The sequence below is a fragment of the Micromesistius poutassou genome (genome assembly GCF_964030765.1).
Source record: "Micromesistius poutassou genome assembly, chromosome: 24".
Lineage (NCBI taxonomy): Eukaryota > Metazoa > Chordata > Actinopteri > Gadiformes > Gadidae > Micromesistius > Micromesistius poutassou.
The window spans coordinates 928442-952474 of NC_140294.1; the positions used below are offsets into that span (position 1 = coordinate 928442).

The 24033-nt window shown below is 41.4% G+C and overlaps 1 protein-coding gene across 1 annotated transcript; it reads right to left on the reverse strand.

Moving 5' to 3' along the window:
* Positions 1-2113: 2113 nt before the first annotated feature.
* On the reverse strand, positions 2114-22655 carry LOC311369719 (uncharacterized protein; the record flags this gene model as incomplete). The annotated part of the gene is made up of 10 exons (XM_084487934.1): positions 2114-2476; positions 3260-3289; positions 3678-3872; positions 4264-4323; positions 5657-5920; positions 6901-7212; positions 18217-18480; positions 20444-20749; positions 21604-21649; positions 22566-22655. The coding sequence occupies 10 exons, from the start codon at positions 22653-22655 to the stop codon at positions 2430-2432; spliced, it is 1614 nt and encodes a 537-aa protein (XP_084344060.1). The 3' UTR covers positions 2114-2429.
* Between the last annotated feature and the right edge of the window lie 1378 nt (positions 22656-24033).

Genomic DNA, 24033 nt, shown 5'->3' on the forward strand with positions numbered 1-24033 from the left:
TTATCTTCTTATTTCAATATAAATGCTTCTGAAGGGGTAAAATACTGGTTAGGCAGCTATTAATGTACTTTGTATTACTAGGAAATATTTCACATAGTACAGAAGTATTTAATAACATTTATTGAGCAAAACTGCAATAGAAAAAAATTCTTCCATCGCTGAAAAACACTAATGTTTAATAGTATGGATTTCTTTCTCCACTTGCTCGCGGACCTTGCCATATAGTTTTGGCATCTCAATTTGGCTGAAGTGTGTGCGGGCAGGGAACACGTACCTGGGATTGAGTGTTTTGACCATCTCTTTAAAGCCCTTGCTATCGACATTTTGAAAGGGAACCATGTCCATATAGGGCTTTGACTTTTACCCAAAAATCATATTCAAAGTTTGTTTGTTTATTAATATTATTATTAAACTATATTCGAATATGTATTATTATAAAACAGGTGGTTTAAATCAAGCAATCTGAAACTGTTATGGTATAATGGGCATATACATAACTGCTATGACTTCCAATCAGTTTGAGTTCCGTATCACGCCACACCTAACTTTAACTGTTCATTTATTTATAAAAGCAATAGCATAGTTCACTGAAGCCTAAAAATATGTTGATTGATGGAGAGGGTGGATATGTTGTAAAGCATTAAGCACACGGTGAGTGAACTCAATAGTAGGCTAAATTGCCGGCGAAGGGTTTGAATTATCTTTTCATCTTTAAGGGTCTCTCTATCTCATAAAAAAGTTGGTGCACCGCACACATAGCCTTACCATGCGCAAAAGCACCGGTATTCTTAACCTCTTCTTTAAGTTCTACCTTAACATTTCGCGTGTTTCCCGAAACGTTCTTTGCTAAGGTTGGTCTGAAGCGCTCGTAGAACCTTCTTAGCTCTACCATAGTGATGTTTCAGCTCCTGCAGTCTCCACCACAGTAACATTTAGAAATCCCTGTTCATTCCAAGTTCGCATCCGTAGCCAATTGAGGCCAAATGAAACGGCAAGTTTGAATTAAGGATATTGTCTCGGATGTTCTTTATCGTGGGTACAGCAGGCAAGATCAGCTCGACTCGCTTCCAATAATTTAAAAAACTTGCAACTTATTTTTAACAAAAAAATATTTTATTTATTTTACAATTCAAAAATGAACAAAACAGAGCAGAGAGCAGAGAGAGAGGCAGCAGAGAGAGAGGTTGTGTTTCCCGAAGCTCTGCTAGGCAGTGGCAAAAACTACTTAATTCATTGTTCAGGTCTACTTTATTTTATTTTATTTCATGATCATAATACTTAAGAATATATAGTTTGTTTCCGTCAACCTCCATTGCTCGATTCAACAATGCATTTTGGCACTTTGACTACCGGATCAGACAAAGAAAAAGCCTCGGACTTTCCTATCTCCAACATGCCTCTGTACTCGGATGTCTCAGACACAGAGACTGGGAAAGGCACAGACTGCACCAAACTGCAACAGATAGTGGCTTTATTTGAAACGAGGCTAGCAGTATTAGAAAAATGCAAAGGACTCCTCCAGGATACAGTGCCGATGGGTGAGTTTGCTGAGCTAGCGCAGACAAATACACAACAAGATGATCAAAGCTACACTGTATCCTTCCCGAAGCTGGACAAGAGAGATACAGTTCCAGCTGCCTCTCACTGGCACAGAGTCGGCGCTAAGCCCAAACAACATTCCAAAGTGAATCAACAAGTTCACTCAACGCCAAATGCTAAGCTTCCCAAAGCTAAAGTAGCATGTATCAGTCGGATTAGCCAATCGCTGAAGTTAACCATGCCGCTGAAGAACCGGTTCCTGCCACTCCAAGAGTCCACGAACGCGCCTGCCACCCATGCACCCCTGAGCCCCGGGATGCGTCCAGATGGACGGTGGGGACAGCGACGGAACAAGAACTAGTTGCCACAGAGCTGTCGAGCTGTGCATGCGTCTGCCACCGTCCCTTCAAGCCAACAAGGGCCCATCCTACGGAAAGCAGATGAACCAGACACTCTGATTGTAGGAGACTCAACCATAAAGGATATAACCGGTAAGAAGATCAAAACATGCTAGTTCCCAGATGTGACGGTTAGTGATGTCAACCAGAAACTATCCACAATTATATTGGAAAACCCCAAAATCAACTATTGGACACACTGGAAAAATTACACATTAGGTCATTCATCAGTGGACCCATACCAGCAGTTGACAGGGGAATAAACAGATTCAGTCGTCTACTTGCACTGAATACATGGCTTTCAAGAGTCTGCAATGAAAGAGGAAGGGGCTTTATTGACAATTTCAACTTGTTCTGGGGGCGCAAATATCTTTTCAGAGCAGATGGCCTACACCCAAACAGGTTAGGCTCAAAACTGTTAAGGGACAATCTTCTCTTCTCGCTCTCCCACAAATCTACCCTGCCATGGTCATGCCATGAGAAGAGGCGAGACTACAGCCTCGTATTATTGAATGGTTCCATCTCCAAATCCTCAGTGACTGTGAAAGAAACAAAAAGACATGCAATTAACACTCAAAGCCATAGTACTTTTTAAAGTTGTTAGTTTATTTCCAAATTTGGATCTGGTTCTAGTTTGTTTCAGCTCGCCGTTGTAGTCGAGGTGTGCTTCGATTAAGGTAAGACTTGGGAGGATGAATGAAGTATGATAGTAAAACTATTTATTAAAGAAGGCAATCGAATCATGCAATAAAAATATGCAATCCAGAGTCGGTTCAAGAAGCAACTGTGCGTGTCATTCATTCATCTTAATGGGTTTTTTCTCTGGTTACTAGGACAACTAGTAGTTGTTCCGTCCATACATCTGAGTTGGACACCCTCACTTGTGATGTCAGTAAAGGCTTGTTTTGAAACGGCTTGTATTGGCAACTTCAACTTGATGCGTAGAGTGGCCTAGTTAGGGGGCCTGTGTCCACATAGCGTGTTTTTCTGGCAGAACTGTGTTGGCATGGTGCTGGTAAACACTGGAATGAAGCCTTTGTGACCTGAAAAGGTGCTTTCGCCAGATTTAAAAAACATTATCAAGGAAGTATAGTAACTCAGGCCTAGCCCCTATTAGCATGTCTTGTTTAATGTTCTTATTTATGTATGGACGGTCCATCTGAATCGTGTGTGGCCATTACAGCGCAGTATGTGAGCTAGCGCTACATGGTTTGTGTAATTGGCTAGATCAATTCTCTGTATTACGCAGAAAAAAATCAGTTAAATTGCTTTCTTTACTGTTCTTCATTGGTTCTAATGTCACGATGATCCCCAAGACTCACCAGGTTGTTGAGGCAGGAGACTCTCGAGTTCTGGAAACAATTAGAAATAACATATTTAGTGGATTACTGTTGTTATGGCAAATGCTTATAAAAATAAAAAATATAGTAAGCAGTAAACCAAAAGCTGCACTTTCACTTTCCTGAGCGGGCTAGTGAAGCTGGTTTCGTATTGGGAATACACATCACACAATTTATTTAGTTATTCGCTATCATATCGTCAATTGAATGTTGAATATTAAACTAACTTTGGCCTGGTCACCTCCGCTATGCTATACGCTATGTAATGAAAGAATACATTAAAGTGAAAATATAATATTTTAGAATAATAGTAGAATAATATTAGAACAATATGTACATTTTGTCCACAGTTTATAATCATCTTTCAAGCATTTTGTTTTTTTCTTGGTAAATGACTGACCTGCGACTCCATTGGCTGGTTGGACTGGATCGGCTGGTTGGTCGAGATCGGCTAGTTGGACTGGATCGGCTTGTTGGACTGGATCGGCTTGTTGGTCGAGATCGGCTAGTTGGACTGGATCGGCTGGTTGGTCGAGATCGGCTGGTTGGACTAGATCGGCTGGTTGGTCGAGATCGGCTGGTTGGACTGGATCGGCTGGTTGGACGAGATCGGCTGGTTGGACTGGATCGGCTGGTTGGACGAGATCGGCTGGTTGGACTAGATCGGCTGGTTGGTCGAGATCGGCTAGTTGGACTGGATCGGCTGGTTGGTCGAGATCGGCTGGTTGGACTGGATCGGCTGGTTGGACTGGACATGATTTTGTTATACGCTATTATATCGCCAATTGAATGTGGAATATTAAACAAACTTTGGCCTGGTCACCTCCACTATGCCCTCTTTAAAGAAAGAATACATTTAAACAGAAAAATATACGATTTCAGCAACAGTAGAATGATATTTCAACAATTTGTACCTTTTGTCTACAGTTTATAATCGGTCATCTTTCAAGCATTTCACTTTTTTCTTGGTAACTACGGTGACTCACGTGCGACTTCTTCGGCTAGTGGTTCTGGTTGGGCTGGTGGGGCTGGTGGCTGGTTACAAACTGAGGAGAAACAAAGGCCCATGTTAAACAGAGGCTCTGGGATGAAATCAACATCTTACAACGGGCGACTTTTTAAACTAAAGGGACTCAGCCAGCTTGTGTATCTTAACATCAGTCTGATGCTGTACAGTGGGGGGGGGGGGGCTCTATATCACATACATATTCTGAAGATACATTTGGCCAAAAGAATACTCACATATGTACTTCTTCAGAAAATCATTCTGGAGGATTAACATAGAGAGTGGATGGCGTGGACCTGGATCAGGAAGAAAGGCTAGGTCACCATTGGGGACACTATTAACACTAACTGTAGTATTCTAGTTTGTGAAACCTGTCGTGTTCAAATATTCTAAGCCTATCCATTGAACAGCCATGCCGTCCCTCCATGCAGTTATTCTATTTTTGCTATGTTTTCACCAGTGTGTGTATAATCATAGATCTATCTATCGATCTATCAATATAGCTCTAGATCTAGATATATCTCTATATATTGAGAGAGACCTAGAGCTAGAGAGAGTGAGAGTAAAAGGAGAGAGAAAAAGGTGATTGAATGGATACTTACGGCACGTCACCAGAGCAATTACTGCAATTACAGTAATGCATAATATGCCAATAATTATTCCGATAATCTGCCCATAAGTTGATCCTGCAAAGAAAGAAAATGGAAATAAACATAAAAGGTACCATCATGGCATCAACATGCTAACACACAATGTTTATAATTTGTCTCAACCTGAGGGGTTTACAACAACACACACACATGGATAATTTCACTGGTTCCTAACCGACTGTCCCTACTGACCGACCCAACTGGCAAACGAAAACGGAACTAGACTTCTAACGTTAGCCCTGGTGGGGACAGGAGAATACCCCATGAGAATGTTCAGTAGTGTCAAGCCTATAGTTTGACCCTCATTTTGTTTTATACTGAGAGTTTGGATGTATGAGGTGAACAGGCTAGGGTTCAGCCTAACACAGAAACAAAAAACGCCTGTTTAATTGACTTATTGGAGAAGTGATAATGTTTGCACATTGCCTAAACAATGCCTTCTGGTCAGATTGCACGTGCTATTAAGAAACAAATGCACAAAACCTATCCGATCCTATCCTATTGATTGCAAAAGTCAAGGTGCACAGATTCCACACTCGTGACACGCGAGTGTGTGTGTGTGTGTGTGTGTGTGTGTGTGTGTGTGTGTGTGTGTATTTCTTATGCAATTCTACATTTCAAAATACTAATTGAGAGTAAACCTACAACTTCCCAAATCCTATTCTACAAATTAAAGCCTTTGCAACACAATTACCTTTATACCACCCTTCAGTGTTGACATACCTGGTACTGGTTTATAGAGTGGATTGTCCATGGGCATGCTGGTGTTGCTGGTCCTCACAGGGGTGATCAGCCTGCAGAAGAACTTCTCAGTGGTCAGATCAGAACTGATATTCTTCAGCTGATCACCCACGGTCCACTCTCCTTCGTCTTTCTTCCATACGTAGGAGACCGGTCCCAGATCCTTGGTGTCAGCGGTACACTTCAGAGCACAACTGACGTCACACAGCGGCGGCTGGGTCGTTATACTGGGCGTTGGAGGGGGCCCTGGTCAGGTGAAAAGAACACAAGAACAGAAAATAGGTCTTCCCTTTGCTGTGTCTACACCCCCCAGACCATTAAAAAAATGTTCAGGGCTCACTACAACATTTCCCACTAGTAGCATTTGTGCCCCCAACATTTTCATTTCAATTCTAAAAAATATCGTATTGTGTAGGTGTTACTAAAATGTAATAGAATCAGAGTTAGAACTGTACTATGGTTCTATAAATTCTGGTGTGAGGTACTCAACCTGCACGCAAAGGACATCCTTATCTCCTACTTGTTCATGTCTGACTTTCATAAAAAAAGAGTTTACAGCAGTTCTGTGTAATATAAGTGTAATAAAAGCATAAATATAAAACATAATTGATGTATACCGCCTTAATGCCTGTAGAAAAGTGAAACAAATTGAAATTGGAAGCCTGACATGTGTTCGCCCTCTGTTAGTGAAATAGCAGCCTATATCATTGCAATTACTATTTGTTGTTTGGTCTGTTTGACAGGACGGGCATTTCAGTTTATATTCAATTATCTCAAATGACTGAACGACCTGACAAACAATCAGGTCATTTCTTTACCCCAACCAACTTCGAGAATGCTAGTCTACCACTATAATCCCTGGTCCATAAATGACATATTTGTTCATGATTGACTTTCATAACAGCAGTTCTCTGTAATATTGTATATTAAAAGCCTTAATGCCAAACAAATTGAAATTGGCAGCCTGGCATGTGTTTGCCCTCTGCCTAGTTCAAATAGGCAGGGGGGGTCAAATCTGAAATGCCTCCAAGTCTGAAAATAACCTTCATGGTTTACAAGTTATGCTTTAGACATAAATTATACAATACCTACCATGTAAGAGTTTATCTGTTCCACATGTATGCATTTCAGAATAAACTGGTTGGAGTGGTAGAATGGAATAGGAATTATATATTTATGTTACCAATGTTCTTGTTCAGAGTGGGAATGAGTGAACGGAGGCCTACCAGTTATGCTGAGAGTTGTTTCAGTGTCTTCAGTAATTCCACCGCTGACCCCATGGTGTCTAATGATGCATTTATATTTCCCTTTGTCCGAGACTTTCAGATTCCGAAAGGTTACAGTTTTATCCATATGGTTCAAGTCGGTGTCAGGTCGATGGATTTCGGTCTCTTTCTTCTGAGCATGATATCCAATTATAAGCTTTTCAAAAGCTGTGCCTCCTTGAAAGTAAATAGACTTTATTTCATTCTTAGTTGAGTTGCATTGAAAGACGACCCTCCCTCCGATCTCTCCATAAAGAGTAAGGCCAGTAAAACCTGAAAGAGAAAGGTTGCAACTTATTTAGAGAGAACGTCAAGTCTGAAACTAATGAATCCAAACTGTGTCTCTCTATAGCCTCCGCATCACATTATTGCAACACACAGACAGAACCCCAACATGACCATGTGTTACCAACAACTAGTCTAGCTGTAGTATGTGTATATTTGGCTGCTCATTTGGCAACGCTTGCTATAGTCAGCGTTTTTATATAATAAATAAAAGAGTTTCTACCAAAGGGGAGGTTCATTTTGGAAAATTCACACAGACTTTGAGACAGATGTCGTGGTGTCAGCTTTTGGTTTGAAAGATTGCCTGATGTCTTGTTGTTGCAGAATGAGGAACTACAGGTGGTTCCTCATTAGGTAGATTAGAAAAAGTAGTCTGACGTCACGAAAAGAACACCAAGAGCCAAGTGGAACGCGTGAGGGGGAGAGCGTTTTTGGGTTCACTCGCTCTTAGATTAACTTTTCTAAGGGATTTAAATTGCTTAAAAAGGCTGTGGTCCGGTCGATTTTGTCGCCTGTAATGAATCTCTCGTGGAAGCATGGACAATGTGCACATATATGGATGACGTATATGTATGTCGTCCACCAATTTAAGTTTTGTCGTATGTAATCAATTGTCAGATTGTTTCAATTATGATATTTCAATTATTCAAATTATTAAGGTTACTAGAACTCTTAAATATAAAAAAATGTCTTACCTTTGACAAAGAGGGTAAATCCCAGCAATATAAATAACATCTTCACCTGGGAAAGACATGATATACATTACAAAAGTTGATCTTAATTCTTAAACATGCAATAACAAAAGTGTAGCAAATATCAAACACATTTGGCCCTATGATTCCATAATGACAATCACCGTTCTGCTCGGCATTAGATGTTCTCCATAGTTTGTTCTCCATAGTTTTGAAAGTTATGGTACCGCACACACATCTGCCTACACTGTGTGTGTACGTGCAGGATACGTACAGACAGTATCAGGGGTGTAGCTACTGTAGCGTCTGCCTCAAACTGACGTTTCTGCAAGTTTCTGCAAGTCGAGGATGTCGCCTGCCTTGGACAGCGCGTCGCTACATCCTCTCACAAACAATACGTGACTTGGAAACAGTGGGGGGGAGGGGGGGAGAATTGCCTTTATTCACACACACACACACTCCTTCCCTCTCTCTCTTTAATGGGCTCTTCCTCGTTTGGGCCCGGCGTTGCTAATAAGCACCAGTGTGTCACCAGTGAATGGATGGTTCCCCCTCTGCCCCCATGGTGTTGTTGCCCACCCTGGACTCCTGTTCATTAAATGGTGGTCCTTCTGTGGTAACCGTGGTCGTCGTTGTTCAGTCCACTTTCCCAGGAGTCCAAACCAAAGGGGGGATTGTTCACTGTTCTCTCACACTCTCTCTCACACTCTCTCTCACACTCTCATCGCTCTCCGGCTCTCTCGTATCTCTCTCTCTCACACGCTCATCGCTCTCCGGCTCTCTCGTATCTCTCTCTCGTATCTCTCTCTCTCGTATCTCTCTCGTAGCTCTCTCCCTCTCTTGTCTCTCTCTCGTATCTCTCTCTCTCTCTCTCTCTTTTGTCTATCTCTCTGTGCGTGTTTGTGTGTGTTCTCTATTCTTTCATTATCTCTCTTCTGTTTCTTTGTGTGTGTGTGTGTGTGTGTGTCTCTCTCTCTCTCTCTCACACCCACAACCACGACTGCCTCGGTGGCGGTGCCGCCAACCCTCCCAGGATCCATTGCGGCACTTGGTGTCAATAATATAATAATACATATGATCATATATATGATGACATCGGACTGACTTATATGTAAAGAAACAGAACCATGAAATCCCATTTTCAACTCGCCTAAGTGATGGTAACCGTTGCTGCTTGTTACGTGACTTGATTGTTAGATTCGTACCGTATTCTAGTGTGTAATAATATAAAAATATCTATCTGTACGCAACATCTACAAAAGGAAGGAAGTTGTTTGGAAGGAAGTTATTTGTGGGGGGGCCTTGAGCTTCCGCTCCCAGGGTGAAAGTGGGAACTGTATGAAATGCAAGTCATACTACTACAAGTCTTAATACTTGAATACCTGAATAAAAAGTTACAAAAAATGGTTGAATAAATGATGTATGTATAAATGTATAAATTGACTTTCGTCAATGTATAAAGGCAAATTAGTAAATGTATAAAGGCGTAAATGTATAAAGGGTAAATGTATAAAGGCGAATAATTCTTGGACATACCTGTTTGATTCAGCCTTCAGTCTTCAGATGCACCCTTCAGTGGAATGAACACACTTCCTTGTTTTACAGACGGGGTGGGGGGGGCCTGCCGCCTTTGCGGTAGTTGGCAGCTTTGATTTCTGTTAAGTCATCTAGAGCTGTTTGCTGTTCCTTTCCATATTATCTTTAGCGTGGCTAGACAGTGTGCAGGAGTTATTTTCAGAATGCATTACATTTCAAATAACGTTGCGAGGGTGTGGTTGGCTTCCAGCAGACTGTAAAAATTGTCTTTCAGCTGGAGGGAGGCAACTAGTGGCACAAAATGATTGTCTGGGCTTCAAGTGATCATGTCCCATCTTCTCTGCAATTTGGTTCTTCATTTGTCACCGTCTGAACTGTCCTTCACAACTCCGTGGTCATTCAAATGACACAAACTTCCCATAGCAGTGGGGCACTGTTCATTGATTGTTGGCATGAACTGGTGAATAGCAAAGGCTGCGTCAGTGGTGTCAGCTCCACAGAAGAGTGAGAAGGCTAGCTAGCTCCACTTGATTCAGTTTGGCCCAGGACAACAAAACAATAAAAAAAAACAGCAAGCTATATATAATATATCAAAAATCGTAAACATTCCAAAATACATTGTAACAATGGCCAATTCACTCAACGTGTGTGGAAAACAGGAAATCATTGTCCACTTTCAGCTAGGACCACGCGTGTGTCGCAGCAGACATCCATGGGTCTGATCTTTGTTGGCTAGTTGACAGATGATTCCATGAGTGCATCGACCTCATTGTTCTTGTTGAGAGAAACATGGAGTGGTCTGCAGTCCCATCAACGTGTTCCACTTGGACATTCAGAGGCGGCCTGATAGATGCGTAGACGGCAACAATGTAGAGGCCACTCTGGGCGACTACTTTTTTGTTTTAATTTTAATTAGTATTATCGAAGGTTTCCATCTCCATCATCATGTTTACCCTTGTGCTTGAGGACAATGAGAAACTCAACGAATCTGAAGTGATGCGCGTGCCTGTGTTTGACCTCAAGACTGAGGAGGGAAGTGGTGGTGAGGAGGGTGCTGCAGACTGCTACGATCACACCAGCGTGTGAATTATTATACACTGAGTCAGATTTAGAAATTGTATGGAGCCATTTAGTCTGTAAATGTAAAACTATAGGTCATGGTTTATACGTTACATAGCATTTCCTATCAACAATGGAAAAAATGCGTCCTCTGTGATAATATCTGTTCCGAGTTGACTGTTGACTGCTCCTCTTTAGAAGACCGTTTTGAACTGCTTCCGGCTCATCTCTGACCAATTAGGGTATCTCTTCCCTGCAATGGGTTCAAAGGTTTGAGTCGTACTGGCAGAAGAACAAAGCCCTGCGGCAGGCAACTGCCAGTGTGTATGACATAAGTATCAGGCTACGAAGAGGATCAATCAAGCAAAAATAAAAAAAAACAATGGCTAAAATCTAAACAACAGTGCTCACATGAGTAGTTCTTAACTGGTTGATTGCTTGATCGTGTTGCCTTTGCTCTGCAGAGTATGTATGTGATTAACATGTAAAAATGCTTGCATTTGTTGTTTTGTTGTTTATTGTTTTTTTCTATTTCCTTTCTTTCTATTTGAATTGTTCTATCTTTTCACAAGCCGCCTGTGGACAAGTGTTGCGAATTAGCACGTGTGCTAAAACACTCAAACAATGCATCTGGTTTGTCCAATGTAATTGCTATGTCCAAATCAAATAAACATTAATAATAATAATAATAATAAAAAGAAGGACCACAGAAAGATCATGACCAAGAGGCAAGAGCAGACTTAATTTCAAGCCACAACGTTGTGACCAGGCCTAGTTCATGCTGCAACCACTGCGACGCCATGACGTGGACAAATGTATATATTCTTTTTTTTAAGTGGTGGTGCGAGCTACTTCAGATAGATGGGTTAAGATAACGTACCGTCACAACAGTGGATGATTTACTTGTTCAGATATTGTATGTTGATATTGATATTGTTAAGGCACTAAGTTACATAGTAAAGGTTTAACGACTTGCATTCTATTAGAATGTTTTCTTAGGAACTGAATGGTAAATGTAACTTCTGATGCTAGGGGCCCCTCAATCAAGACAATCACAATACACCTAGTTTGTCGACGTCTTGGTGTCAGAACATGAGAGTTTTTGATTTCATCACCATTTCCCGGGAAAATGACTCATGCCGAACTCGGTTCAAGGACGAGTTAATGTAGGCCATCAAAGATTTATTGACGTTATGTTTATTCAATATTGTTTATGCAATGTTCCCCGCCATAACCCCAACGAGTTGGCTTTACTGGGTTTACAGAGTTTGGAGTGCAAATACACCACACAATAAATAAAAAAAATAACAACTATTAACTGGACTTTAACCAGGGTCACCATACCCAACTAGTAAATAACAAACTAAACTAAACCCAACTAAAAAAACTCTTTACAGGCTAACCATACCTTTAAATAACAATAACAAAACAAAAAAAACATAGCCCATTGACTTATTGGCACACACTGTAATGTGTACAGTAGAGTTATAAAATTACAACAACGTTCAACCCACTTATTTATTATTAGAATGTGTGAATCTCACATTCACCTCGCATCCATTCATTCTATAGACGGTCCATATTGACCCAGATGAGGCGGATGGAGATCATTACATAAACCTGCCTGTAGAGTAGTGATGGATTTCATGATTAGTTTGCTTGAATCAGTTTGCGTCGGTCAGTTCGCCAGTTCGAGTCTCGGAGAACGAAAAAAAAAAAAACAAGACGAACTGAAACGGGGAATCAGGTAGGTTTGTTCATGTTAACGAGTCGTTAACGTTCAAACTGCTTCGTTCGTTCGAACTGATTCGTTTTCGCAAACGAGCCACCACTACTGTAGAGTGCATGTGGTTTCCTGGTTATTATTGTAAATAGGCATGTCTTACAGAGTGCTAAACATGGGCACTGGACACAATAACAAACAGACCAGGTCAAGCAAAAGGTACAGAAACAAGTTTTATATGTCGTTAGCCTCGTAGCATAATTGCCAGATTTTAAGGTTCATCTTGTATTTAGTGTCAAAAATGCCCAGGTCAAATAGATGACTTGTGCTAGTGATTATGGAATGTTAAAAGCACTCTGATTGGCTTAGGATATAGCCAATGATGCACAGTGATACAGAGTAGAGTTAGGTCAGCTATCACAATTTGGCCAAAATATGACTTTTCGCAATTATGCTATGAGGCTAACGATTATGGATTTTCTTTCCAGAAAGATAAAATATAATCTGCTGATTATGGCTGCAGTATTCTCTGTTCTCGCTCAATACTGGACCAATCTAAAAATGTGTTGTCCGCATTAGTACCATATACCTAAAATGATCAATGGTCTGACCCGATGAAGATCAGACAGACCAAAGCATTGTAATAAACGTGGCTAGACAGTGTGCAGGAGTTATCTTCAGAATGCATTACATTTCAAATAACGTTGCGAGTGTGTGGTTGGCTTCCAGCAGACTGTAAAAACTGTCTTTCAGCTGGAGGGAGGCAACTAGTGGCACAAAATGATTGTCTGGGCTTCAAGTGATCATGTCCCATCTTCTCTGCAATTTGGTTCTTCATTTGTCACCGTCTGAACTGTCCTTCACAACTCCGTGGTCATTCAAATGACACAAACTTCCCATAGCAGTGGGGCACTGTTCATTGATTGTTGGCATGAACTGGTGAATAGCAAAGGCTGCGTCAGTGGTGTCAGCTCCACAGAAGAGTGAGAAGGCTAGCTAGCTCCACTTGATTCAGTTTGGCCCAGGACAACAAAACAATAAAAAAAAACAGCAAGCTATATATAATATATCAAAAATCGTAAACATTCCAAAATACATTGTAACAATGGCCAATTCACTCAACGTGTGTGGAAAACAGGAAATCATTGTCCACTTTCAGCTAGGACCACGCGTGTGTCGCAGCAGACATCCATGGGTCTGATCTTTGTTGGCTAGTTGACAGATGATTCCATGGGTACAACAACCTCATTGTTCTTGTTGAGAGAAACATGGAGTGGTCTGCAGTCCCATCAACGTGTTCCACTTGGACATTCAGAGGCGGCCTGATAGATGCGTAGACGGCAACAATGTAGAGGCCACTCTGGGCGACTACTTTTTTGTTTTAATTTTAATTAGTATTATCGAAGGTTTCCATCTCCAAATTCTCAGTGACTGTGAAAGAAACAAAAAGACATGCAATTAACACTCAAAGCCATAGTACTTTTTAAAGTTGTTAGTTTATTTCCAAATTTGGATCTGGTTCTAGTTTGTTTCAGCTCGCCGTTGTAGTCGAGGTGTTCTTCGATTAAGGTAAGACCTGGGAGGATGAATGAAGTACGATAGTAAAACTATTTATTAAAGAAGGCAATCAAATCATGCAATAAAAATATGCAATCCAGAGTCGGTTCAAGAAGCAATTCATTCATCTTAATGGGTTTTTTCTCTGGTTACTAGGACAACTAGCAGTTGTTCCGTCCATACATCTGAGTTGGACACCCTCACTTGTGATGTCAGTAAAGGCTTGTTTTGTTGATGGATTTAAAGACCATTATCAAGGAAGTATAGTAACTCAGGCCTAGCCCCTATTAGCATGTCTTGTTTAATGTTCTTATTTATGTATGGACGGTCCATCTGAATTGTGTGTGGCCATCACAGCGCAGTATGTGAGCTAGCGCTACATGGTTTGTGTAATGGGCTATCAATTCTCTGTATTACGCAGAAAAAAAACAGTTAAATTGCTTTCTTTACTGTTCTTCATTGGTTCTAATGTCACGATGATCCCCAAGACTCACCAGGTTGTTGAGGCAGGAGACTCTCTAGTTCTGGAAACAAACAGAAATAACATATTTAGTGGATTACTGTTGCTATGGCAAATGCATATAAAAATAAAAAATATAGTAAGCAGTAAACCAAAAGCTGCACTTTCACTTTCCTGAGCGGGCTAGTGAAGCTGGTTTCGTATTGGGAATACACATCACACAATTTCCGTTATTCGCTATCATATCGTCAATTGAATGTTGAATATTAAACTAACTTTGGCCTGGTCACCTCCGCTATGCTATACGCTATGTAATGAAAGAATACATTAAAGTGAAAATATCATATTTTGGCAAAAGCAGAATAATATTAGAACAATATGTACATTTTGTCCACAGTTTATAATCATCCTTCAAGCATTTTGTTTTTTTCTTGGTAAATGACTGACCTGCGACTCCATCGGCTGGTTGGACTGGATCGGCTGGTTGGTCGAGATCGGCTGGTTGGACTGGATCGGCTTGTTGGTCGGGATCGTCTGGTTGGACTGGATCGGCTGGTTGGTCGGGATCGTCTGGTTGGACTGGATCGGCTGGTTGGTCGAGATCGGCTAGTTGAACTGGATCGGCTGGTTGGTCGAGATTGGCTGGTTGGACTGGATTGGCTGATTAGTATGTCTTGTTTAATGTTCTTATTTGTTTAGTGATCTTATATGTATGGACGGCCCATTTGGATCATGTTAGCCATGTTAGTGGATCTATTGGTAGCTGGCTCCTATTGGTGCCGGCTACCAATAGATCCACTCAGCCCTCGGCCTGGGTTGAGTGGTTACACTTTGTTTGTGCCCGTTGCCATGGTAACGATTGTTTTTGGCTCACCATTACAGCGCATTTTGTGAGCTAGCGCAACAAGGTTTGTCATAGGCTTTTTTACAGATGGATAGCAAGATAAATGGTCTATTACGTAGAGAAAAATAATCTAAACAATTGCTTTCTTTACTGTTCTTGATTGTTTCAAATGTCATGATCCCAGAGACTCACCACATGTGGTTGAAGCAGAAGGGCAGAAATGTAATGGAAGGGCAGAAATAACATCTTTAGTGGATTACTGTTGCTATGGCAAAGGCTTACGGCACACATATCATTTTTAAAACATTTTGAATAAATTAAGTAAACAGAAAGCTGCACTTTTTCCTCAGTCAAATTCCTGAGCGGGCTGGTTTCATATTGGGAATACAGATCACACAATTTCGTTATACGCTATTATATCACCAATTGAATGTGGAATATTAAACAAACTTTGGCCTGGTCACCTCCACTATGCCCTCTTTAAAGAAAGAATACATTTAAACAGAAAAATATACGATTTTGGCAACAGTAGAATGATATTTCAACAATTTGTACCTTTTGTCTACAGTTTATAATCGGTCATCTTTCAAGCATTTCACTTTTTTCTTGGTAACTACGGAGACTCACGTGCGACTTCTTGTGGGGCTGGTTGGGCTGTTTGCTGGTTACAAACTGAGAAGAAACAACAGAAAAAACAAAGGCCCATGTTAAACAGAGGCCCTGGGATGAAATGAACATCGCCAATGGGCGACTTTTTAAACTAAAGGGAGAGCTTGTGTATCTTAACATCAGTCTGATGCTGTACAGTGGGGGGGGGGGCTCTTTATCACATATATATTCTGAAGATACATTTGGCCAAAAGAATACTCACATATGTACTTATTCAGAAAATCAATCTGGACGATTAACATAGAGAGTGGATGGCGTGGACCTGGATCAGGAAGAAAGGCTAGGTCACCATTGGGGTCACTATTAACACTAACTGTAGTATTCTAGTTTGTGAAACCTGACCAAATATTCTAAGCCTATCCATTGAACGGCCATGCCATCCCTCCATGCAGTTATTCTATTTTTGCTATGTTTTCACCAGTATACATATAATCATAGATCTATCTATCGATCTATCAATATAGCTCTAGATCTAGATATATCTCTATTGAGAGAGACCTAGAGCTAGAGAGAGTGAGAGTAAAAGGAGAGAGAAAAAGGTGATTGAATGGATACTTACAGCACTTCACCAGAGCAATTACTGCAATTACAGTAATGCATAATATGCCAATAATTATTCCGATAATCTGCCCAGAAGTTGATCCTGCAAAGAAAGAAAATGGAAATAAACATAAAAGGTACCATCATGGCATCAACATGCTAACACACAATGTTAATAATTTTTCTCAACCTGAGGGGTTTACAACAACACACACACACGGATAATTTCACTGGTTCCTAACCGACTGTCCCAACTGACCGACCCAACTGGCAAACGAAAACGGATCATTAAAATCAAGACGGAGGTTTGCGTTCATTTCCAGATAGAAGAAGGCTACCATAGACCCAAGACTTCTAACGTCAGCCCTGGTGGGGACAGGAGAATACCCCATGAGAATGCAAAACGAAGACTGGCCAAAGGAGGTTTTTTTTTTTTTTTTTTCGGTGGGGTTTCGTACAGTTCCCTGCAGCAGCGCCTGTAGTGGACCGCTCTGCGGCCCACCATGGTTGGATCAGGTCACATAGAGCCTGCGGGGCCTGACAAGTCTGTCAAGGCTGAGCATTTTCAAGTCCCCCAGGACGTCGCAGTGATGCGCTCTCCAGTGGTTTGACCGCCTGATTAATTGACCTATGGGAGAAGGCTGATTATGTTTGCTAAACATTACCTAAACAAGGCCTTGTCAAATGCTGTCTGCACAGTGCTCTAACTGCCTCCCCATTCCTCTTCTGTGCCCTCTTCATCCTTCTCACCCTTACTGGGAATTTACACCACAGGCGAGAGAGAGAGACGTGAGCATAACGTAGGCGTATCAATTCAAACCGCCGCCGTTTATTTCGGATTATCAGATAACGTCATAACCGAGACGCTTCAGAAACACTTAAAAATAGAAGTGAAGCGTAAAGTTAAGCTTTGGTCGGCCGTGAGACAGGCGTAGAATGCTGCCGGTGTAAATCAGTGCACTAGTTTGAATGGATTCTATCTCTGGCTGAAGTCGGACGTCTGATGGCTGACTAAAAAAGTTCAGGCACCCAAAGGTTTTATTTAGCAAATATAAAATGACTTACGATATTACTTAATTCAAACAAAATACTTTTCCTCCCAGGCTCTTGGAGGGCCCTCCCCCCATTTGGTCCCTGGGTATCAAGTCCCACATTTACCTGGACCAATTACAAAACTCCATTGCCACATTGCTTACACTAGCTGGATACTTTGTATTGTTAATTGTGTTTGCATTGCACTGTTGCTTACCGGTTGTAATTCACATGTATAAAATACATCAAGCATGGTTCATTTCACCTAACCTAATGGTTCCTAACCGACTGTCCCAACTGACCGACTAAACTGTCAAACAAACTGATCATTGAAATAAGGAGGGAGGTTTGCGTTCATTTCCAGGTAGAATAAGGCTACTATGGACAAGACTTCTAACGTTAGCCCTGGTCGGGACAGGAGAATACCCCATGAGAATGTTCACTAGTGTCAAGCCTATAGTTTGGCCCTCATTTTGTTTTATACTGAGAGTTTGGATGTATGAACAGGCTAGGGTTCAGCCTAACACAGAAACAAAAAACGCCTGTTTAATTGACTTGTTGGAGAAGTGATAATGTTTGCACATTGCCTAAACAATGCCTTCTGGTTAGATTGCACGTGCTATTAAGAAACAAATGCACAAAACCTATCCGATCCTATTGATTGCGAAAGTCAAGGTGCGCAGATTCCACACTCTGACACGTGTGTGTGTGTGTGTGTGTGTGTGTGTGTGTGTGTGTGTGTGTGTGTGTGTATTTATTATGCAATTCTACATTTCAAAATACTAATTGAGAGTAAACCTACCACTTCCCAAATCCTATTCTACAAATTAAAGCCTTTGCAACACAATTACCTTTATACCACCCTTCAGTGTTGACATACCTGGTACTGGTTTATAGAGTGGATTGTCCATGGGCATGCTGGTGTTGCTGGTCCTCACACGGGTGATCAGCCTGCAGGAGAACTTCTCAGTGGTCTGATCAGAACTGTTGATATTCTTCAGCTGATCACCCACGGTCCACTCTCCTTCGTCTTTCTTCCATTCGTAGGTGACCGGTCCCAGATCCTTGGTTTCAGCGGTACACTTCAGAGCACAACTGACGTCACACAGCGGCTGGGTCGTTATACTGGGCGTCGGAGGGGGCTCTGGTCAGGTGAAAAGAACACAAGAACAGAGATGAGGTCTTCCCTTTGCTGTGTATCTCTACACCCCCCAGACCATTAAAAAAAAACTTTCAGGGCTCACAAATTAATTTAGAAAACCGAAAAAAGGCAAAGGTACAAGATTGTACAATATTTGTGAGATTATTATAGTGTTTATATTGTTAATAAAAGGTGTTTGTGTGTGTGTGTGTGTGTGTAATGTTTCATATAGTGTATATAGTGTCGTCGTCTACATGGTACAGTGGTTTGTTATAGTGTGTTTCAGATGCCTTGGACACCAGCCTTCCAAGTTGCACTTGTGACATAATTTCCTGTCTCGTAGCATAGACCTCTGAAGAATAAGTCCCGCCTCTGAGGCTCCCGGTTCCCTTCCCATTTTCCATCTAGTTTCGACTGGCTTTTTGGATTGTCAGTGCCGTTAAAATAGCATTTATAATCGTTTACTACTTTAACGGCACCGACAACCCAAAAAGCCAGTCGAAACTAGATGGAAAATGTGTGTAGTTCAAAACATGACGCAGCTTTCACTTCTTCGCCACCTACAGAGTTTGCTACGTACGATCATTCAAAAAACCCATGTTATTCCCCATAGACATTTGACCGAGGGAACCGGAGCGGGAGGAACCGGAGGCGGGACTTAATCTTCAGAGGTCTATTTATAGCTTTGTCTTTGTGATCGTGTCATGTCATTGGCTAGTCATTGTTATTGTTAGCTACATTAGCCTCTTTAGCAAACCAGCTCGAAAACAAACAACACAACTAAGACACAGAAGATGATTATGATGATTATTTAAGGCAGCAACGTTACTCGTTTATAATACATGTGAATTCAGTTATGTATTCATTCACCATTATGTATTCCTAGCATTTATGCTATCCAAATTACTATATAGCACTGCTATATTATTTATATTATTTATTTACCTGTAATACTCACTGCAGCATGATAACGACATGATTAGTACAACTCATGTCAGCTACCTTATTAGCAGCCACCCTGCAAAATTCACCTCAACCCTGTATGTCTTCTCCTTCATACTGGCCCTGACAGAACCCTCAACCCTGTATGTCTTCTCCTTCATACTGGCCCTGACAAAACCCTCAACCCTGTATGTCTTCTCTTTCATACTGGCCCTGACAGAACCCACAGGCCGGCCCTCACAAACACTACAGTCCAGGACATGGCCTAGTGACTTGTAGTGATTTTCATCCTTTTGGACACTCTTTTCATCATCTCTAAAAAAAAACAAATCATGTCTCAGAGGGAAATCATGGTTTCTCTGTGGTAAACGATCGAGTTCAGTGGCGGCAGTTATCGACGACTTGACTTTCGCGGTTGCAGTAGACGTTTCCATGGGAACAGCGAGCTCCACCAATCAGAGGCTTTGTGTTACACTTCAGGATTGACGGTAGTGTACTTCTCGATGACATGGTGACTAAAACGTGTTTTTCTTAAAACTAAAATGAAATAGAATGAGAGTTAGAAAAGTACCATGGTTCTGTTTATTCTGGTGTGAGGTACTCAACCTGCACATAAAGGATATCCTCATCCCCTATTTGTTCATGTTTGACTTAGAAAAATTGTTTACAGCAGTTCTGTGTGATATATGTGTAATAAAAGCATAAAAATTCAACATAATTGATGTATATGCCTAGAGAATGCCTGGAGAAAAGTGAAACAAATTGAAATTGGCAGCCTGTGGCATGTGGCATGTGTTTGCCCTCTGCCTAGTTCCAGAGGTCAAATCTGAAATTCCTCCAAGTCCCTGAAAATAACCTTTATGGTTTATAGAAACACTGGAGAAAGTTACATGCTTTAGACATAAAATATACAATACCTACCATTTACCAATAAACTGATTAGAGTGGTAGAATGGAATAGGAATTATATATTTATGTTACCAATGTTCTTGTTCAGAGTGGGAATGAGTGAACGGAGGCCTACCAATTATGAAGAGAGTTGTTTCAGTGTCTTCAGTAATTCCACCGATCTCCCCATGGTCTACGAAGCATTTATAATTCCCTTTGTCTGAGACTTTCAGATTCCGAAAGGTTACCGTCTTATCCATATGGTTCAAGTCGGTGTCAGGTCGGTTTTTGATGTCTTCCTTCTGAGCACGATATCCAATTATAAGCTTTTCAAAAGCTGTGCCTCCTTGAAAGTTAATAGAAATTATTTTATTCTTAGTTGAGTCGCATTGAAAGACGACCTTCCCTCCGATCTCTCCATAACGAGTAAGGCCAGTAAAACCTGAAAGAGAAAGGTTGCAACTTATTTAGAGTGAACGTCAAGTCTGAAACTAATGAATCCAAACTGTATCTCTCTATAGCCTCCGCATCACATTATTGCAACACAGAACCCCACAACATGAACATGTGTTACCAAACAACTAGTATGTGTGTTGGCTGCTCATTTGGCAACGCTTGCTATAGCTATAGCGTTTTTATATATATTGTCATTCATTTTTGCCAAGAAAACCAACACTGCCTGCGACTATAAAAGAAAATTGACGCAGACATTGAGATGGACCTTGGCCAACCTTTGTAAGGGTATGACCGGTATGCTATGTTATGTTGTGTCAACTTTGGTACGAAGGTATGAAGGATTGCCTGATGTCTTGTACCTGCACCTCAGTTAATCTTAATGCGTCTGCGGAATGTGGACCTACAGGCTGAAGGGTATGGTAAATGTTGCCCTCGTACAAGGCATTAGATGTGTCCAGTGGCGGAGCCAGACTTTTTTTCAAGGGGTGGCACGAGGGTGGCCGAGGCTTTATAGGGGGGTCCATATTGAATTGTTGACGGGGGGGGGGGGACGAACGCGATTGTCGACGGGGGGGGGGGGGGGGGGGTACGAACACGGTTGTCGACGGGGGTGGGGGGGGTTCGAACGCGATTGTTGACGGGGGGGGAGGACGAACGCGATCGCGCTTTCACATCAAACCTTTTGGTATGGCTGCATACAAAGTGGAATAGGCTATTTATGTTTGGAGTAAATTTGCAACGATTCTGGCAATTCTTATTCAATTATGATGTAAGGCCATTAGAGTAACAGCTCAGATTATTACAGTTATTAGAACTCTTACAACTGAAATATTTTCTTACCTTTGACAAAGAGGGTAAATCCCAGCAGTATGAATAGCATCTTCATCTGGGAAAGACATACATTAAAAAAGTTAATCTTAATTCTTAAACATAGCAATAACAAATCTGTTCAGGTAGCTAAATCAACTTTCAAAAGCATGTTTTGAAACACATTTGGCCATATAGCTTCTACATTGCCATTCTGCTCACTATTAGATGTTCTCCGTAGTCTAGTGTCAATGTTTTGATAGTTATGGTACCGCATGCACACACATTGTGTGTTTGCGTGCACAGCGGTGTGGTTACAGTGGCCCGCACTGACTCAGTTAGATTCCTGGAACACCTCCTGTAAGTCCCGCCTAAGGATCAACAAGTTGACGGTAATTGTCCACCTCAGTAAAGACAATCTCTGAAACAGGTTCTTAAACAATGTGGGGTATATTTATTGTCTATCTTTTTTAATATTAATAATGTCCTTCTGTACACACTTCAATGTTTACTTTTAGCTTTGTTAGGATGTGTCTTATCTGTTGTCTTGTCTTATCACGTATCTGTTCACCGTGGGATAGTGGGAAACGTCTTCCTGATTGTTTTGTATGTCAACATGTGAAGTAATGAAGCTATAAAGCTGACTTTGACTTTGACACCGTTTGCGTTATTTTCCATTCTCCAGTCCGATGAATGGAGAGGGCCAGAGCCCCACCATACCCCTGTACATTTTCAAGCTTTGACGTCGTTACTGCCCGCCTACCTCGCTACTAAATGTTGTCGACAAACCTCATTTTATACAAATTACTTGAAGGCCGCCGTGGCTCCAACATCCTATTGTGTTCCCACACTTGAAACTCACTGTGTGTAAAGCAGAAAGAGTGAACTGTATGAAAAGGGAGTCTTACACTTAACACCTGACTATAAAGTAAAGAAATGGTGGAATAAACCCACCCAGGAGAGGATGTATCAAGACAAAGTATTCACACACGTACCTTTTCGATGGAGTCCTGGATGCGAAAGACTTTGAATGACGACACACTTCCTTGTTCTTCGCTGAAGCGAAGTGCGGTGGCACTTCTCATGTGGGCTGGGAAACAACCAAGCCTTGTCATTGTTACATCCTCAGCTGATTCATTCATTAAAAAAAATCAAATACATGAGTTATACGAGGCCACACATGCAAACAATGTACACAAATGTCTGAAGGTTGTTGAATAGTGTGTGTGTGTGTGTGTGTGTGTGTGTGTGTGTGTGTGTGTGTGTGTGTGCGTGCGTGCGTGTGAGATAGAGATAGAGATCTACGTTAGAAAGATGATATCTCGGACATTCAAATGATCATTTCAATGTCCACCTATTTTAACTTCACAGGAGTAAAAGGGACTCTTGTTCCCTATAAAGATCCAACTACAAACTATAGGCTACCCTATGTTCAGGAAATAGTTCTTCTTCCTCCTCACCTCACCAATTATCAATTGATCAATAAAGGTGATAACATCTTCAGAAGAAAATATGTACTATGACACATCATTATCCAGATAAATAATTATAATCAACATCTTCATTTTGTTGCAGAACTCTAGCTGCTGCTGAGTGCCAGCTTCTTGATCCCTTAAGTCCACCGTGTCACAACACTGAATATTAAACGTGCAAATGTGATCTAAACACAATGCTGGACGGAAGACAAGTAGGTGGTCTGTACATTGTATCAGCACACGGTACATGTGTATTCTAGATGATGGTATAGCGGGCTGACCCTACCACCGACACCTAGGTGGCTTTACTGGGCTGCTCAGACACAGGACACCAGCTGATGGTGTATGAAACGGGTTTACTGCAGCGTTGGAATCGGGCTTACTGCCTGAGCAGGTGCTGCCTCCTGGTGACAAAGTCGGCCTGGCTTCATTTTATAAATACCAACGAGGGGTCAGCACAATGCAAAACCTTTGACAAACGTTGTGTCATCCCCATGGTTACGACCCATGACAAAAAAAATCAAAGAATCAGAAACCCAAGTGACAGCTGGTTCAACCTGTTTGGCTTCATTTTTGATTGCACCGACCACATGCATGCAGCCTCACCCAGCGCCCAGCATCCATTGAGTATCAGGAGTGAGGCTGCTTCATATGAGGCTGCTTGAATCAACAACTCACACACTCACAAGAATGTCTAGTATGAATGAAAGACATAATGTGATGGTTTATTTATTGGTTGAGTCAAAATTAAACATTGCTTCTTGCTTCTTTCAGTTAGGCTACTTATTGTAAATCGGGATAAACGCATCTGTTAAATGACAGAAATGTCAAAATAAAAGGAGCAAGAAGTGGCCAATGAGTGTTTAGGTGGGGGTTTCTGCCCCTCATGTGTAGCCTTTCATAGCTGAACATGATATGAACTTCAAGCTACTTTAAACCGTATTCGCTAGCCGTCACTGGCTGTTTAAATTCATTCACAACATGAACA